This window comes from Bufo gargarizans, chromosome 3, assembly GCF_014858855.1.
Source record: "Bufo gargarizans isolate SCDJY-AF-19 chromosome 3, ASM1485885v1, whole genome shotgun sequence".
Taxonomy (NCBI): domain Eukaryota; kingdom Metazoa; phylum Chordata; class Amphibia; order Anura; family Bufonidae; genus Bufo; species Bufo gargarizans.
The window spans coordinates 161,974,692-161,993,397 of NC_058082.1; the positions used below are offsets into that span (position 1 = coordinate 161,974,692).

Genomic DNA, 18,706 nt, shown 5'->3' on the forward strand with positions numbered 1-18,706 from the left:
CAAAATGTGGAACACCCTGCTGAAACACACCTTCCACAACACTCTGCCAGTACACTTTAATTTGCAATGAAATAGGACTGTTTTGTCTGTTTACAACTAGGTTCCCCTAAAATACATTGTACTAATCAAGGAAGGCGACAGTCCACCCATGTTCTCCATCCACATTATGTTTCTAAGGGCACAACCCACATTCAGGTTTCTTGATACAGTTTTGTGGATCATGAAAGGAGAAAAAGTATAAAGCACAGATACGACTTCTCTTTTCTTTTTTATTCACTCCTGTTTGTGGCTTCCAAAACTGCATCAAGAACAATGAACATGTATGTGGCCTTATCCTTAAAAACAAATCACCATTATCTTACCCTTTAAATTCATATGTAAACTGTGTAAAGTCCTTTACTAAGCAATTGCCTCTCTGGAGGGTAGGACATTATTTAGCAAAGGCTAAACAATGTCCATGTACCATACAGCATTGGTAGTTTAGAAGAGGCTACTACTGAAACAAAAGTAGGTGACATACAGTAGGATAAGCAAATGCAAGTCATCTAGCATCAGCAATTCTTATTATTACCCTGATCATTCACTACAATTATTTAATTATATTGTGGGTTATGAAAGAGTGAAACACCCTCTTGATGACATATGTCCCCATTTTCACTTTTGTTCAATGTAGTCTTAGGTCTAAGTGAAGGAAGGTAAATCCTCATAAACCAACAGAGGTCAAAGGGCAAGACTTTCATAAATCCCACCATGACAGTGCTCCTGAAGTTCAGGTGCTTAAATGCTACATTGCCTTAGGGGGCAATAAGATGACATTTTAAGAAGACGCGCAACCATGACTGTATAGGATTTAGGTATTAGTGCTGTCATTGCAGATGCCATGGTCAAGTTGTAAATGACTGTAGATACAACATTGTGATACTGTTTATCTTATTCAGTTGCATATAAAATAATATCTTGTATACCAAAGCTAAGTAGTTCAACCAGGACGTCCTTACAACCTCATCCTTACTCACGCCTAATAGCTGACATACAGAAAACAGTATGTAATCCAGTAACAATTTCACACATATATTTTGTAGAGCTTTAAAGAAAGTATATTTTATGATCAAAAGCCACTTAGAAACAATTTAGAAAAATGGTTTTGTTCCTATGAGCTGCTGTAACATAAATTTAATTTCCCTCTGGTATGAGTACCAGAGAGCAAGGGCATGCATACGGCAGCCTCTGTAGTTACTATGAGGCCTTCAGGGCAAGTCCAGTTAAGGTTAAACCCATCTTCTCCACCATTTCTAGTTTACACCTGCACAGAGAAGGACAAGGAACAAGTGTTTGGGTCAGTCTGCCATTCTTAGAGGAGATGAATGCCATGTTATTACTGTAGACTTCTGTGAAAGTCTCGTTGGTATGGACTTGGCACCAAAATTTCAGCCCATTTAGATTTTTTTTCCTCCTCCCCTTCATGTATTTTTCAGTCAAAAATGTTTAAAGGGGTATTCCCATCTAGACATACAGTATATGGCATAGGACATTATGGCTACCTCTGCTCCTGTGAAGGCCCCAAAGTGAATGGGGAGCACACCATGCATGTGCAGCTTTTGCCATTCTCTGCTATGGGACTTCCAAAAATAGCCAAACTGCCTTGACTATTTTTTGAAGATCCATTACGATGAAAGGAGGGGTGCCCTAGTGCACGATTTCCTCTCTGCTATGGAACTTCCAAATTTTTGCCAATTACACTGGCTCGGAAATTTTGAGGAGTCCCATAGCAGTGAATGAAGGGCCCTCTTCATTCACAGCAGGGTGCCAATTTTTATATAGCAGCAGGTCCCAGAGGCAGGACCCACACCATCAGACATTAATGGAATATCCTATCCATATGCCATACATTTCCAGATGGGACAATCCTTTAAATGTACATATTTGGATATGGATGTACTTCTTGCTCAGAAGAAGTATGCACAGATAAGCAAAGAAACATAAGAGGAATATCAGTTAATGGAGAAATATAAAAACACTCTGCTTTTTAAAGGGTATAATCTACATTGTCTGTAAAATGTAAAGCACACATAATGTATATAAATTCACAAATGCGTCTTAAAAGGTTAATGAAAGATCTCAAAAAGTGACTTGCATGTAACATATTAAAACGTTTACATTCATTCTTTTAGAAGAAACTGTAAAGAGCTTAGACATTATAAAATAAAATAAAATGAAATAAATTACCGGCTGCAGAGCCATATGGAGATGGTAAGAATCCAGGGCAAGGTCCCTGTGTGAATGTCCCAGGCCATCCTCTGACCTTTCATTGGACAGCTGTGTCAGACAGTGAGGCTCTTTCTTCATCTCCTGGCCCAGAGGCTCCCTCTTCTCCAATCTTACTGAGCCTATTAATGACAGACATGTTAGTTCGGTAATAATTTGTTACCAGTACAGAAAAGGGACACAATTATAGAAATCTATAGAGCTATTAATGGCACAGTTGAAATATTTCGGAAGCCTAGAAAAGGATCTAAAGGCCTACCTGAACGAAGAGGTGACCCCCCAACTAGATCTAAGGGTGTGATCCGCTTACCAGCTCACACTCCTGGGACAATATTTACGGCTTGATAAATCCTGCTGCTCTCCAAATATTAATTTCAAAACATTTAACTTGGCTGATTTTAAGTGTCTGTTTCCTTTTCTGTCATCCAATAGCCCATACCTCTATTCAGTTTTCTACACTGCTTCCCTTAACCTCTCACATGTTAGAAGGATGACACATGGAATTTATCCTGAAAGGTTGTGCTGATAATTAAATTGAAGGGACTTTTACTCCATTAGGGTTTATATATATATATATATATATATATATATATAGAGAAGGAAAGTCCGCAGCACTCCTTTAAGTAAAAAAGTGAAATTTATTCACACATGTCAGACAACGTGTGAATAAACTAAATTAAAAAAAACTGAACTTAGGTGGATTTTTCGGCTTGATACCCTAAAACCCAAAGGGTTAAATGTAGAATTTAGGGTGACAGGAGGAATGGTTAGCTAGATACCCAGCTTACATGGCCTATACCCTGATGTTGTCTGCTCTCTATATGCAGTGAATTAAATGGAAGCTACAATGATTTGCCTGAAGATATATATGTATGCTGACTTTTTTGCCAGTGCCGGGCCGTGTTTAGATGGAGACGAGATAAATATGTGAGCTATGGAGGCATGATATTTTTGCCCAAAAACATTACCTAAAAAAAGATGGTGGATATGGACTCGTGATGGGGCGCGAACGATCTGTCTATACGCTGACGCAGACGAGTCTGTGTGCGGCGCCTGGACGTGATCGACCGTATGTCATCACGTTGGTTTCCACCATAGAGGCGACGTAGGAGTATTAGAAGCTGCGTGAACGGAACGGGGCTGAATACATGCGCAGTAATGAGTAGAGGACGCGGATGAGTGGCGTGTTCAGATACAGGTAGAGACGCCTTCTCCACAAATTATCTCGGTTCTCCAGCAGGCTTAAGGCAAGGTAATACAGTCAACAATTTTTTAAAACTGCACGGTTCACTTTATTATATACACTTTATGTACACATATTATGATGAATTACTATTGAATGTATCACCGATGTACTGCTACTGAAGTTGATATGCACGGCAATATATGGAGTTAATTATATGAATTGTAGTCCACCCATGAATGGGAGTGCACTAGTACTCTATTGGCTGATAATGGATTGTGTCATGCTGTAGAGCTGTATTTATTTTTGCACTATGCACTTTTTTGTTCACTTGACTTGAAAATGGTCCTGTGAGAGGACCGAAACGTTGTCTGACATGTGTGAATAAATTTCACTTTTTTACTTAAAGGAGTGCTGCGGACTTTCCTTCTCTACTAATTTTGTCCCATATCGAGGGACCACCGCGTGCACCTGCATTATTATATGCACTAAAGGGAGTGCTGCCTGAATCTCTTTATGTATATATATATATATATATATATATTATAATGTAGCAAAAACATTCTCCAAGATGAATACTTGGAAATGGCACCAAATTATTACTGATAAAAAGTTATGGCAAAAATTCACACTATTTGAAAGGGAATATTTTTTTTATTTTCGGACTACAAACATGAAAACTTAAAAGTGTCCCTATCATTCTATTTTTTTATAAATCAGATGTATGTTTGTTAAATTATTAGTACACATAAATGAATACATTAAACGTAATACATCTTATAATTCTAATTGCATCTTGTTAGGGTAGGTAGACATTTTCTTTACCTTATAGTAGTCTGTAGCTTCCCTATACCTATCTGCAGGCTCCCAAAAATATTCAGAGATCTCCTCCTTCAGTTAACAACTAAAAAAACATCCAGTGTAAACCAGTTAACAGAAGGTGGGGAGGAGGGCGATGCAGCTGCAGTTCTTACTGAGTGTTTTAGTGGAACAGCATGAGAAAGAAATGGAGTGACATTAGAGATTTCTCCAAAATATGCAAACTACTCAAGGCTTATGCACATGACCACGCCGTGTTTTGCAGTCTGCAAATTGTGGATCCACAAAACATGGATGCCGGGTGTGTACATAACACAATTTGCAGAACGTTCAGCCCATGATAGAAATGCTTATTTTTGTCTGCAAAACTCACAAAATTGGACATGTTCTATTTTTTTTGCGGGGCCACAGAACGGAGCAACTCTGTGTGCTGTCCACATCTTTTGCGGCCACATTGAAGTAAATGGGTCTGCATCCCCGGCTTATTTTGTAACGATATGTATGATTTAAAGGGTTCTGTCATGGGAAATAAACATCTTTTTACATTGGTATGGTCCACCATGACTCACTAACCCCTGATCAAAATATCAACACAGACCAGGAGATATAAACCTCTAACATTCTACATACCAAAAAAAAACTGACCTCTTATGCCACATTTAAGAGATATTGAGAATTAAGTGATCTGTGCAGTGCAGAAAAAAAAATAAGCATCACCTTCCACTGGATATTTAAGAGTTCACTTTTTGCATATAATCCACCAAACTGAAGTTAGAGCTTCTATATCACAAAATTACAGACTTCTTGATTAGACATAAGTGAATCGCTCAAAATTCGATTCAGGTTTGATTTTGCAGAATCGGTCAACCAATTCTGCCAAAAATTTAAAGTGCTCCAACTGGTCTGATACTTTGTGTATACAACGCTGAGGTCTTCTAGCACTCTTGTCTCTCACTTTTTTATTCACATTATTAATTTTTGGTATTCCTACCCCCTTCTACCCCTGTCTCCCTCTCCAAAGTTCGCCTGAATCCAGTCACCAAAAATTCAGATTAGGATGTAACTCAAATTTTTACCAAATTTTTGTTGAATCCGATTGGTTTAGAATCAATTTACTTATCTCTATTTATGACAGATCTAAAAAATGTATAAATGTATAGTTAAAGGGGTTATCCCATCACACCCATGTGCTGTCCACATTCGTAAGTCCGTTCTGCGCCCCCCCCAAAAACTAGAACATGTCTGGAGAATTTCTGCTGGAGAAAAAAAAGGCGGCAGGCTCTTGGTCGGTATCCGTGTTTATTTATAAAAAAAGACTTTCAGGTTCGTGTTGATTTAGAATTCATATTTGATATATAATTCACTTTTTTAAAAATCTATAAAAATAATGGAGCAGGAAATAAAAACAGAAAGCAGAATAACGCTCTGACTTCCAAGGGTAAAAAGTTGGCTCAGCTTGAACGGATTAGCACTTATGATTTAGACAAGGTATGTTTTTAAAGCTTGCATACTGAATGATAGAAAATAGCACACAAGGAAGTTTTTAGAGGATTTAAGAGATTTAAATATATTTTCCAAGTCCCCTGATGAATGCCTGTTTAACCTTTTAGAATTGCTGGCAGGACACTTTCAATACCTGGAGCTGTATATCTGCTAGCCCTCCACATTTCTAAACATGACTAAGCAAGCGGATGAATTCTAATGCAGCAACAACATGTATGCTCCGATTCTCAGCTTACATTTTGCTTATAGTGTCACTAATACTGGCCGCAGACAGTATTTTTTCACAAAACATTCCAATATATTCAGATAGGGACAATTAAAGGGAATGTACTGTATCCCCTAGATTTTTTTTTACTAAATAAAATCTGATTGTGAAAAACATATTTGGTTTCTAATGTAAAAAAAAATTATATTTTTTAAATTCTATTGATTATGTAAGATTATGTGTGCAGCCATCTTAAAGGAATGGTACTGAGATATATGCTTTATAGCAGCTACAAGGACTATAGGCAGGGGTGCACCACCAATGGTAGGGGCAAGAGGGGGGCAGCAGAAGGGCCATGGGCAATGAACGCTTTCATTGTGGCAAAGGGGTTAAGTTAAGAAATTGGCATTGGGGGACGCCGTTTCAGTTTTCGCCTCAGGCAGCAGAAAGGCAAGGGGCACCCCTGACCATAGGCACAACAGACAGAAGATGTTCATATGGGAAAGTTTTCTAAACATGCCTTGTGACCTGTACAGATGTCATTATGCAGGGAGGGAGTAGATAAGCTGTGATATGACCTGTGATAAATGGTGGATCCTGCGTTATCTATATATAGGTTTTGCCCTTTACTGTAATCTTGCCTATGATAATAAGAGGAAAAGTGACCTTTACAGAACAGAAAATGTTGCATATTATTAGGCTTAGGGCCCTTACACACGACCATATGCCCTCCGAGACATACAGTCCGTGAGCGGGCCATATGTCCCGGAGCAGCATTGATCGTGCGCACGGGAGCACACAGCATCATGGATTACAATGATGCTGTGTACGTCGGGCTGCCCATGGGATTATTGTCCCCCACTCATATGCTCTTATGAGTGCAGGACAATAGCCCCGCGGGCGGCCCGACGTGCACAGCATCATTGTAATCCATGATGCTTTGCGCTCCCGTGCGCATGATCAATGCCTCTCTGGGACATGTGGCCCGCTCACGGACTGTATGTCTCGGAGGGCATACGGTCGTGTGTAAGAACAGACTTACGGACATATGGATATGGAATCCTCATGGAGTCATTTCTTTTTTCTTTTTTTGCAGTCCCATTGAAATGAATGGTTCCACATATGGGCTGCAAAAAAACGGAACGCACACGGACAAAAAAATCAGTTAGTGTGCATGAGCCCTTACACTGACTAGCCATTACAGTGCTAATAGAGGTAAACCAGCCTTTTAAACACTGTGACTAAAATATATATGCACTGGTATGTAATTCAGTCTGTGGAGATCTGGATAACAACTTCTATGGCTATGCTGAAGCAAAGGCATAATAGAAGGCTAAGTTCACATGTTGTGGATTTTCATGAAGATGAATTCTGCATCAAATTTGCATGTAAATCCGCAATTAAATGTTACACAGATTTTGTTGCCAAGGTGCAGATTTAGACATGGTCATGCTAATCATGTCAGGGTGCCATATTGCGGTCCATGAAGACACTAGTGTGCGGCATAAAGTTTGCATGGTGGTAGAGACTCGCTTGCCTTGCTGGGTGAGGCAGAAGCCACAACATTTCTTGTCACAAAGTGATGCACTTTCCTGTTTCTCCCAGATCCGCTGGAAAATCTGCACCTTAACCTACACGATCACTCTGTCTTGCCGATTTAGATGCATTTTTTTTTAACTCCATTGAGTTCAGTGGGAAAAATCTGTAGCAAATTCAGTCAATCTGCAGACTAATGAACACGAACAAATTGGAATCTTCAAGAAGGAATTTGCTCTAAAAAATCTACAGCACATACACAATGTGAGCAAAACTCCCCTGAATTGTATCGTGCTGTATTGCTATGCAATTTCCTCACCACAAATCCACAGGAAATTTGTGACGCGTGAATTTAGCTTGATGATCAGGGACCCGCTGAAGAATCTGTGGCAGGGCCTCCACCTGGCATGTGACATTTTAATACTGGTGTCTTATGCAGGTCAGCTATACTATGAAAAATGCACCAGTTTTTTGGTGCAATCTGCCCAAAAAACTGGCGTACATGCTTTGCACTGCATTTATCATTGAAGCCACTTTTCTAACTTTTTTACACCTTGTCCGACTGGGGTGTGACTTAGTATGACGGGGGCATGGTTACCCAAGAAAGGGGCTAAATGCGGATGTGCCAAAAATTGCATACAATTTTTGGAACATTTTAGGAATAAAACTAAGCCCACCTGCAGTTTAAAGGGGTTGTCCAGGTTCAGAGCTGAACCCGGACATAACCCTTTCTTCACCCAGGCAGTCCCTCTGAGTTGAGTTCTCTCTTGCCCTGTGCAGAATTGTGCAGGGCAAGTTTTTCCCCCCAGAAGATTCAGTGATGAATCAGATCTCACCATGGGTATGCTAGGTGGAGGCTTCTGCCTACCATTGAGCCCGGTGACATCACTGGCACTAATGGGCGGGCTTTAGCGCTGCCCTAGCATGTAAAACAGCTAAAGCACGCCTATTAGTGCCGGTGATGTAACCAGGAACACTGCCAGGTGGAAGCCTCCGCCTAGCAATGTAAAAACAAAATAGCCCTTGTCCTGCATGATGCAGGGCAAGGGACAGCATCAGGGTGTGAAATGCTCCGATTCTCCATTAAGAGGGGCTGCCTGGGTAAAGAAGGGTATATGTCCGGGGTCATCTTTGAACCCGGACAACCCCTTTAAGACTGTCTAATTTTACACTGTCTTACTACACAGTATTAGTAAATCTGCCCCAATGGGTCCTTTTGGCATGGCCACCAGAGTTGGGTTGTCCATAGTGGAACCAACAGAATATCGGTTATATAGCCACACAGAATTTAACGTGGAATTGCCACTGACTTCACCTCTCAGAATAGAGCAGATCTGAAACAAATCTACAGAATAAAGCATGCTAGAGATTTAAAAATTTGCAACATTCTCTAAAATTTGCATGTATTTTTTATGAATGGGTTTTGTATTTGGTGTGAATGGTCTCTTCATACGGCATCGTACATATCCATAGGTTCATATACTAAGTTCACTTTAGAGCAGTTCTTGCAAGAGCAAAAAGATTTATTTGTGTGGCATTCATTATTAACTTTCAGGTTGAAAGTCTAGTTTAGCAAGTTTAACATGTCCTGTGTTACAGAGAATCATGGCATACATTTGCATTTATACATATAAACAGATTAAAAATGAGAAATGCATTGATCATTGAGTCACTCTTTATGTTTTACAGTAATCTGTAGACTTAAAGGGGTTATCTCTCAAAAGTATTACTACTATGCAATATAGCTTATTTCAAATAAAGTATTATTGCAATATATATGCAATGCAATACTGTTCAGTTTTTCATATTTATTTTCCTCCCTGGTAGCGCCCCTTCGGTGTCTTCTTATGGCGCACCCTCACCTGCATTCATAGGTGGACTTTCATGCTCAGTAGCTTCCATGTTCCATTGCCTTCCTCTCACAGTCAAACAGGTAAAGTGGTCCAGACACCTCTCATTCATTCGTCCCTACTTCAAATTTCATAGAAATATATAGCAACTGTATATCTCTCTAGAGACGATGGAGAAGGAATTTGTGTGGGAATTACATACCAAAGGAGAGAAAGGGGTTAACAAGAGCGAATTGCAGTGTATCCAGGGAGAAGCAGGTGCTTGGTTGTCTCTTGTTAAATGCTGCTCGCCCATGGAAAAAAGTAGAAGGTCCTCCGAGTAAGTAAAAAAAAAGCTTTAAAGGCTAAGGACATTGTTGGGGGGAGAGATGAGTCAATTTGTTGAAATTTGTTTCATGTCTGAGTCAGTGAATTTTATTTGGGACTGAATCGGTTCTACCCATATCCAATATGCTCCAATTGCTCTAAAAATTTATATATAACAGTGTCTGCTCTCCTTAGATTCATATTTGTTTCTGAACAGATTGAGAGAGAGAGAGGTAATACTACACTGGAAATGACACATGCAATCCTTCTTTTAAAAGGACAAGAGTACTGGGTGTCCCACTATTAGGGCTCAGAAATGGAAGCCGCCCGTGTGCCTTCCGCAATTTGCGTAACAGAACAGGCGGCCCATTGTAGAAATGCCTATTCTTGTCCGCACAACGGACAAGAATAGGACATGCTATATTTTTTTTGCGGGGCAACGGAACGGAAGTGGATTCAAAAGGAATCAGAAATGTAAAGGAAGGACATATACTTCTCTCTCCTGCTGGATCCACTTCTGGTTTTTTTGAAGGAAAGCTAATTTACACTTCTTTAAATGTCTGAGAAAGGTAATTAAATACATTAATGTTCCAAAAAGAAAATAGCACTAGGACTGTCTGGTGCCAGCAGATGTAAGATACTAAAATTACCATTTGAAAGGCAGGGCAATGTTGGCTGGACTGCAGTACTTCTTATGCACACTTTATGTTTGGGACTGTCTCTGCCTGAGGCTGCTTTCACACTCGCGTTTGGTGCGGATCCGTCATGGATCAGCACCGATGGATCCGCACCGATAATACAACCGTCTGCATCTGTTCAGAACGGATCCGTTTGTATTATCTTTAACATAGCCAAGACGGATCAGTCTTGAACACCACTGAAAGTCAATGGAGGACGGATCAGTTTTCTATTGTGCCAGATTGTGTCAGAGAAAACGGATCCGTCCCCATTGACTTACATTGTGTGTCAGAACGGATCAGTTTTCTATTGTGCCAGATTGTGTCAGAACGGATCGGTGGGGCTCAGTTTTCGTCTGACGGACACCAATAAGCTGAAGGCAGCGTTTTGGTGTCCGCCTCCAGAGCAGAATAGAGACTGATCGGAGACAAACTGATGCATTCTGAGCGGATCCTTTTCCATTCAGAATGCTTTGGGGCAAAACTGATCTGTTTTTGACCGCTTGTGAGAGCCCTGAACGGATCTCAAACGGAAAGCCAAAACGCGAGTGTGAAAGTAGCCTGAAGCGAATCACAAACATTTGAGTTTGTAAGAATCTGAATCAGTAGAATTGATTCGCTCATCTTTAGTTCATGGCATTTCTTTTTTATTATTGCATTTTACTCATTTTGGGTAAAAAATATTTTTTTCAATTGTTGAATAGTGACAGCTTTTAACAATTTTTCCTCTACAGCTTTCGATTTCAGTGTATCTCCCCCTTGTCAGTGAATCCCAGTGAGTGACAGATCTGCGATGATGGCTCGATCTTTAGCCCTTATCTTTAGAAGCACTCATTATATCTCTTCTCAGTTTGATTAGGATTTAGGAGATGCCAGGAGTTCAGCCACCAGAGCAAGTCACGGCCTATGGTGTGTTTAGTGACACTTTCCTTCACTTGTGGTTGCCCGTGGCAACGTGTGGTGTTGTGTAGATGTGGTGGAAGTGTCTCGGCCTCCTGGCTGATCACAGGACATGTTGCCACACATGCTGTTGCCCACGGTAACAGGTGGAGTGTGTGTTTGTTTGTGCTTTCCCCTTTAAGTAGCTTCGATCCTTTGCCTGGTGTTGGAAGGGTTAATTCCCTTCCTAGTGTGTGAACACTGGGTGTGTCTCTGTGTGGGTGTGGCTACTTGGGGCTATTTAGCTCCTGCTGGATGCCAGAAGCTGCGGTTTGCTGGAGTCATCCTCCTGGTATTATACCATCTGCCAGTGAGGGCCACCCTTGTGGTCATACGTTATGTTAGACATTATTGTTCTTGTATTATTATACAGTACAGACCAAAAGTTTGGACACACCTTCTCATTCAAAGAGTTTTCTTTATTTTCATGACTATGAAAATTGTAGATTCACACTGAAGGCATCAAAACTATGAATTAACACGTGAAATTATATACATAACAAAAAAGTGTAAAACAACTGAAACTATGTCATATTCTAGGTTCTTCAAAGTAGCCACCTTTTGCTTTGATTACTGCTTTGCACACTCTTGGCATTCTCTTGATGAGCTTCAAGAGGTAGTCACCTGGAATGGTTTTCACTTCACAGGTGTGCCCTGTCAGGTTTAATAAGTGGGATTTATTGCCTTATAAATGGGGTTGGGACCATCAGTTGCGTTGTGGAGAAGTCAGGTGTATACACAGCTGATAGTCCTACTGAATAGACTGTTAGAATTTGTATTATGGCAAGAAAAAAGCAGCTAAGTAAAGAAAAACGAGTGGCCATCATTACTTTAGGAAATGAAGGTCAGTCAGTCCGAAAAAATGGGAAAACTTTGAAAGTGTCCCCAAGTGCAGTCACAAAAACCATCAAGCGCTACAAAGAAACTGTCTCACATGCGGACCGCCCCAGGAAGGGAAGACCAAGAGTCACCTCTGCTGCGAAGGATAAGTTCATCCAAGTCACCAGCCTCAGAAATCGCAGGTTAACAGCAGCTCAGATTAGAGACCAGGTCAATGCCACACAGAGTTCTAGCAGCAGACACATCTCTAGAACAACTGTTAAGAGGAGGCCTTCATGGTAGAATATCTGCTAGGAAACCACTGCTAAGGACAGGCAACAAGCAGAAGAGACTTGTTAGGGCTTAAGAACACAAGGAATGGACATTAGACCAGTGGAAATCTGTTCTTTGGTCTGATGAGTCCAAATTTGAAATCTTTGGTTCCAACCACCGTGTCTTTGTGCGACGCAGAAAAGGTGAACGGATGGACTCTACATGCCTGGTTCCCACCGTGAAGCATGGAGGAGGAGGTGTGATGGTGTGGGGGTGCTTTGCTGGTGACACTGTTGGGGATTTATTCAAAATTGAAGGCATACTGAACCAGCATGGCTACCACAGCATCTTGCAGCAGCATGCTATTCCATCCGGTTTGCGTTTAGTTGGACCATAATTTATTTTTCAACAGGAAAATGACCCCAAACACACCTCCAGGCTGTGTAAGGGCTATTTGACCATGAAGGAGAGCGATGGGGTGCTGCGCCAGATGACCTGGCCTCCACAGTCACCGGACCTGAACCCAATCGAGATGGTTTGGGGTGAGCTGGACCGCAGAGTGAAGGCAAAAGGGCCAACAAGTGCTAAGCATCTCTGGGAACTCCTTCAAGACCATGTTGGAAGACCATTTCAGGTGACTACCTCTTGAAGCTCATCAAGAGAATGAGAAGAGTGTGCAAAGCAGTAATCAAAGCAAAAGGTGGCTACTTTGAAGAACCTAGAATATGACATATTTTCAGTTGTTTCACACTTTTTTGTTATGTATATAATTCCACATGTGTTAATTCGTAGTTTTGATGCCTTCAGTGTGAACCTACAACCTACAATAGTGAAATTAAATAATGAAAATAAAGAAATCTCTTTGAATGAGAAGGTGTGTCCAAACTTTTGGTCTGTACTGTATGTCTAGTGGTGTCTTTATCTTTATTGCAGCTTATGGTCCTGGGTTCCTGTGTGATGTGTGGTGTGGGCTGTGTCCGTTTGTGTTCTTGTGGACAGCAGCACTCGTGCATGGGTGTCAGGCTGTATGTCTGTGGCAGGTACGTTTGATACTTGTCTACCTTGTTGCAGCTTGGCCAGTGAGACTTCGGTTCCTCCGTGATGTGGAGGAACAGGTCGTCTTACTCTGCTCCTAGTCCAGGGCCACCCTGAGGGCTAGTAGGGATCTTAGGTTCCTGAGTATGAGCCCTCCTACCATCAATGTTGGCTCATACGGCTAGGAGACGGTCAGAATTAGGGATGTGATAGGAGGTGACCAGCTCCCTGATTCCTGTCCTGGCCTAGCAGCTATCTTTCATATTGACATCCCACGGATTAGAGTTACCCCCACTCTGATCCGTGACAGAGCAGCTCTCTGATGGATTCTCTGTGAAGGGGCATCAATAGTTTGCAGGTGCACTGAAATTCAAATCTATAGAGGAAACACTGTTTAAAACTGTTAAAAAAAAAAACAACTGAAAACAAAATGTTTCACCCAAAACTTCTAGAATGCAATGATAAGAAATAATTGCCCTACGGGTGTCCCTAGACTTTAACTAGTCATTTATTTATTATACCATCTGCAGAGAGTACAGATATACAGATTTTTCACATTTCCTCTAAACATCTATAATTTGCCAATAAATGTAAAGTCAGTAGACACCATTGGAGTTTTTTTTTTATATTATTGGGTGTATTGTGTGGCAAGTTATTACAAGTGCTTTATGGTAGGGATTGCTGCACTCCCCTATTGTGTGCATATGACGGCTGGTGGCGCTATAATATGTCCTATCTTTTGTTTAAAAGTTATAGGTTGCAAATTATGTCGTAAATATGGATTGTGTCACAATTTGCTACTATTTTTACACTGCTATTGATAAATGTGACCCACAGTGTTCTGATGGCCATCAAAGTAACTTCTGTTTTACTCTACTATGTTGCAATTTTGCATATGTTTTAGTTTTTTTGCTTAAAGTGTAACTGTCGTATTTTTTTTTTTATTTGCTAGTTTATTAGAGCTAGGCACATATACCTGAGTTAGTGTGTCAATAATTGTCAAAAGATCTGTAATTACCTTATAATAACAGCTTTCATCAATGTCCTCTGTCCCTTTCCACTGCTCCCTTAAAAGACAGTTGCTATGGCTTGTCTGTCTCTGGCTAAGGCTACTTTCACACTCGCATTTTGTGCGGACCGGTTATGGACGGATCCGTTCAGGTAATACAACCATCTGCATCCGTTCAGAACTGATCAGTTTGTATTATCTTTAACATAGCCAAGACGGATCCGTTTTCTATTGTGCCAGATTCTGTTATTGAAAACAGATCCGTCCCCATTAACTTACATTGTGTCCCAGGATCCGTTTGTTTCAGTTTCATCAGACGGACACCAAAATGCTGCAAGCTGTGTTTTAGTGTCCGTCTCCAAAGCAGAATGGAGACTGAATTGATGCAAACTGATGCATTCTAAAAGGATCCTTTTCCACTCAGAATGCATTAGAATGCAAACTGATCCGTTTTGGAGCACTTGTGAGAGCCCTGAACGGATCTCACAAACGGAAATCCAAAACGCGAGTGTGAAAGTAGACTAAGAAGACAGATAGACAGATGGGCGGTCCTTCACATTGCATGGCTGCATTAGGCTTCAAAGTGAGGAGGCGTGTCTCTCAGTAATCCAATCTGATTGGCTGGCAGGGAGCTGCTGGCTACAGCAAGTGTGTATGGGAAGTGAGGGAAAGCAGTTTTGGCCTCAGAGAATTGGCAGAGGAGCCATCTTGAGAAGGTTCTCATATTGTAAATGTTGAAACAGCTGTAACTAAGGGAAAAACTCAAGGAAAACAGTGGTAAGTGAAGAAACTAAAGATTGCTTTATGCATATTGCTGCTGCAGCAGTAACATATGCTAACATGATTTTTTTTATGAAAACATGACAGTGACCCTTTAAACTAGAAATGGATCATAAACTAAACATAATAAATTATAGATTTATATTCTTTATCTTCCTTGGATAGAGTTACACTTAAAAAAAAAAAAAAGTACAGTATTTAAAAACCACCAAAACTGCATATATAGTTGTACTCTTTAATTTACACATCTGTCAGAAGGAGTTATTTTTAAGCTCTATTCATAGAAAACTATTTTTATTTTTGTCTGTTTTTCTTTTTAATTTTTGCAGTACTATTGACATTTAAATACAATCAAAATTGAAATACAAACATTGCCATTAAAATTTAAGTACAAAATATTGTCGCTCTGTATCATTCAGCACAGAGAGATGCAACTCCTATAGATACGTAATCCATTGTCAGTTTACTGCAGGTAGTATAATAGTAGATTAGTAGAATTGGGATAATAGTATGACAGCAATATTTTTCTATTGACAGGCTTAGGGTACTTTCACACTTGCGTTAAACCTTTCCGGTCTTGAGTTCCGTCCTAGGGGCTTTCTGAATGAAGAGCAATCCGTTCAGTATGCATCAGGATGTCTTCAGTTCAGTCACTGTACGGTTTTTGGACGGAGAAAATACTGCAGCATGCTGAGGTATTTTCTCTGTCCAAAATTCTCGAACACTTGCCGGAATGCCGGTTCAGGCCCCAAGTGTTCCGGAAAAACTGATCCGGTTTTGCGGTCTGCGCATGCGCAAACCTTTAAAAATGTGAAAAAGTTAAATACCGGATTCGTTTTTCCAGATGATAACTGGAGAGACAGATCCGGTATTGCAATGCATTTGTGAGACTGATCCGCATCCGGATCCGTCTACAAATGGTGTCTGTTTGCATACAGATTGCCGGATCCAGCAGGCAGTTCCGGCGACGCAAATGTGTGAAAGTACTCTTAGATAAAGATGCCCAAAGAAGAGCATTGCACTTATCAGTGTAATGTGTAATGCTTCAACTGAGTCCCTCATCCCCTTTTTTCTCTGGGTCCAGTGAATGGTCTGTGAAAGTCGAGAGTCAAGCAAGGCTGTTTACCCTGCTGAATTCCAAACAAAAAGGAGGAATTTAAGAGCCAGGACAGGAAGCAGAATACATGGAGTGACTGCAAAAAACTATATCTAGAAAACTATTCACAGTTTTTTTTGTGGAAAAGACATATAGACTGAATATATATATATATATATATATATATATATATATATATACTGAGCAAAAATATAGATGCAACACTTTCGGTTTTGCTCCCATTTTGCATGAGCTGAACTCAAAGATCTGAAACATTTTCTACATACACAAAAGACCCATTACTCTCAAATAATGTTCACAAATCTGTCTAAATCTGTGTTAGTGAGCACTTCTCCTTTGCCAAGATAATCCTTTCCACCTCACAGGTGTGGCATATCAAGGTGCTGATAAGACAGCATGAATATTGCACAGGTGTGCCTTAGACTGCCCACAATAAAAGGCCACTCTGAAATGTGCACAGTTTTGCTTTACTGGGGGGAGGGGGGTGGGACCAGTCAGTATCTGGTGTGGCCACCATTTTCCTCACGCAGTACAACACATCTCCGTTGCATAGAGTTGATCAGGTTGTTGATTGTGGCCTGTGGAATGTTGGTCCACTCCTCTTCAATAGCTGTACGAAGTTGCAGAATATTGGCAGGAACTGGAACACGCTGTCGTATACGCCAATCCAGAGCATCCCAAACATGCTCAATAGGTGACATGTCCAGTGAGTATGCTTGCCATCCAAGAACTGGGATGTTTTCAGCTTCCAGGAATTGTGTACAGATCCTTGCAATATGCGGCCGTGCATTATCATGCTGCAACATAAGGTGATGGTCGTGGATGAATGGCACAACAATGGGCCTCAGGATCCCGCCACGGTATCTCTGTGCATTCAAAATGCCATCAATAAAATGCACCTGTGTTCATTGTACATAACATACGCTTGCCCATACCATAACTCCACCGCCACCATGGGCCGCTCGATCCACAACGTTGACGTCAGCAAACCGCTCACTCACACAACGCCACACACGCTGTCTGCCATCTGCCCTGAACAGTGAAAACCGGGACTCATCTGTGAACAGAACTTCTCTCCGATATGCCAGACGCCATCGAATGTGAACATTTGCCAACTCAAGTTGGTTGAGACGACAAACTGCAGTCAGGTCCAGGCCCCGATGAGGACGACAAGCTTCCCTGAGACGGTTTCTAACAGTTTGTGCAGAAATTCTTTGGTTATGCAAACCGATTGTTGCTGCAGCTGTCCGGGTGGCTGGTCTCAGACTATGATGGAGGTGAACATGCTGGATGTGGAGGTCCTGGGCTGGTGTGGTTACATGTGGTCTGTGGTTGTGAGGCCGGTTGGATGTACTGCCAAATTCTCTGAAATGCCTTTGGAGACAGCTTATGTTAGAGAAATGAACTTTCATTGCACGGGCAACAGCTCTGGTAAACATTCCTGCAGTCAGCATGCCAATTACGCGCTCCCTCAAACGTTGCAACATCTGTGGCATTGTGCTGTGTGATCAAACTGCACATTTCAGAGTGGTCTTTTATTGTGGGCAGTCCTAGGCACACCTGTGCAATGTTCATGCTGTCTAATCAGCACCTTGATATGCCACACCTGTGAGGTGGGATGGATTATCTCGGCAAAGGAGAAGTGCCCACTAACACAGATTTAGACAGATTTGTGAACAATGTTTGAGAGTAATGGGTCTTTTGTATATTTTTGCTCAGTGTATATATATATATATATATATATATATATAACACCAATCAAACAAGAAGTATATGCTGTAGTTTGCAAACAGTTATGTCTAAAGCTAGTTGGCCTTTCACCAGTATGTGTATAGCCACTTTTACTTTTCAGATTAGGATAATATGTGAATATATATTCAGGGAAAAATATGGATAGGCAAAAATATCAAGGAATGGTATAACTGCAATTGCCAAATACATTGATGATGTATAAGCTAGTGGTAGGTACACATAGATAAAAATGTAACTAGTGCCAATAAGTACACATGCACCGTGTAATATCTGAAAAGTACAGTGTCACGAATCACACGTAAACATAAATGTGTCATTACTGTTATCCTTGACTTTCATCTATTCAATAAGGCAGACATAATTGACGACTGAATTAAGGGGATTCTGGGCTTTTTAGTGAGTCAGAATCTATAAGAACTATTTATTATTCCACAAAAAATAATTGTAAAAAAAAAAACTTTACTGTAGGAATACATTGATGTCGTTTGGCTATTTGTCATAGATGATAGTTTTCAGGTTGTGGATGTTGATTAACCAGCATTTAGGCAAGGTCCTCAGAGGCAACTTTGTGTAGTTTTGCCTTCACACAAGTCGGAAAAATCCGCTAGAAAATACGCAGGTGAAGATTTTTGCAATAA

The 18,706-nt window shown here is 40.8% G+C and overlaps 1 protein-coding gene across 1 annotated transcript in view; it reads right to left on the reverse strand.

The window, feature by feature from the left end:
• Window positions 1-18,706, reverse strand: part of WNT10B (Wnt family member 10B) — a 58,736-nt gene that overhangs the window by 29,240 nt on the left and 10,790 nt on the right. The window contains exon 2 of the mRNA XM_044287815.1: window positions 2,227-2,387. Within this exon, the coding sequence (XP_044143750.1) occupies window positions 2,227-2,309 (83 nt within the window). The 5' untranslated portion in view covers window positions 2,310-2,387. The remainder of the gene's footprint in view (window positions 1-2,226; window positions 2,388-18,706) is intronic.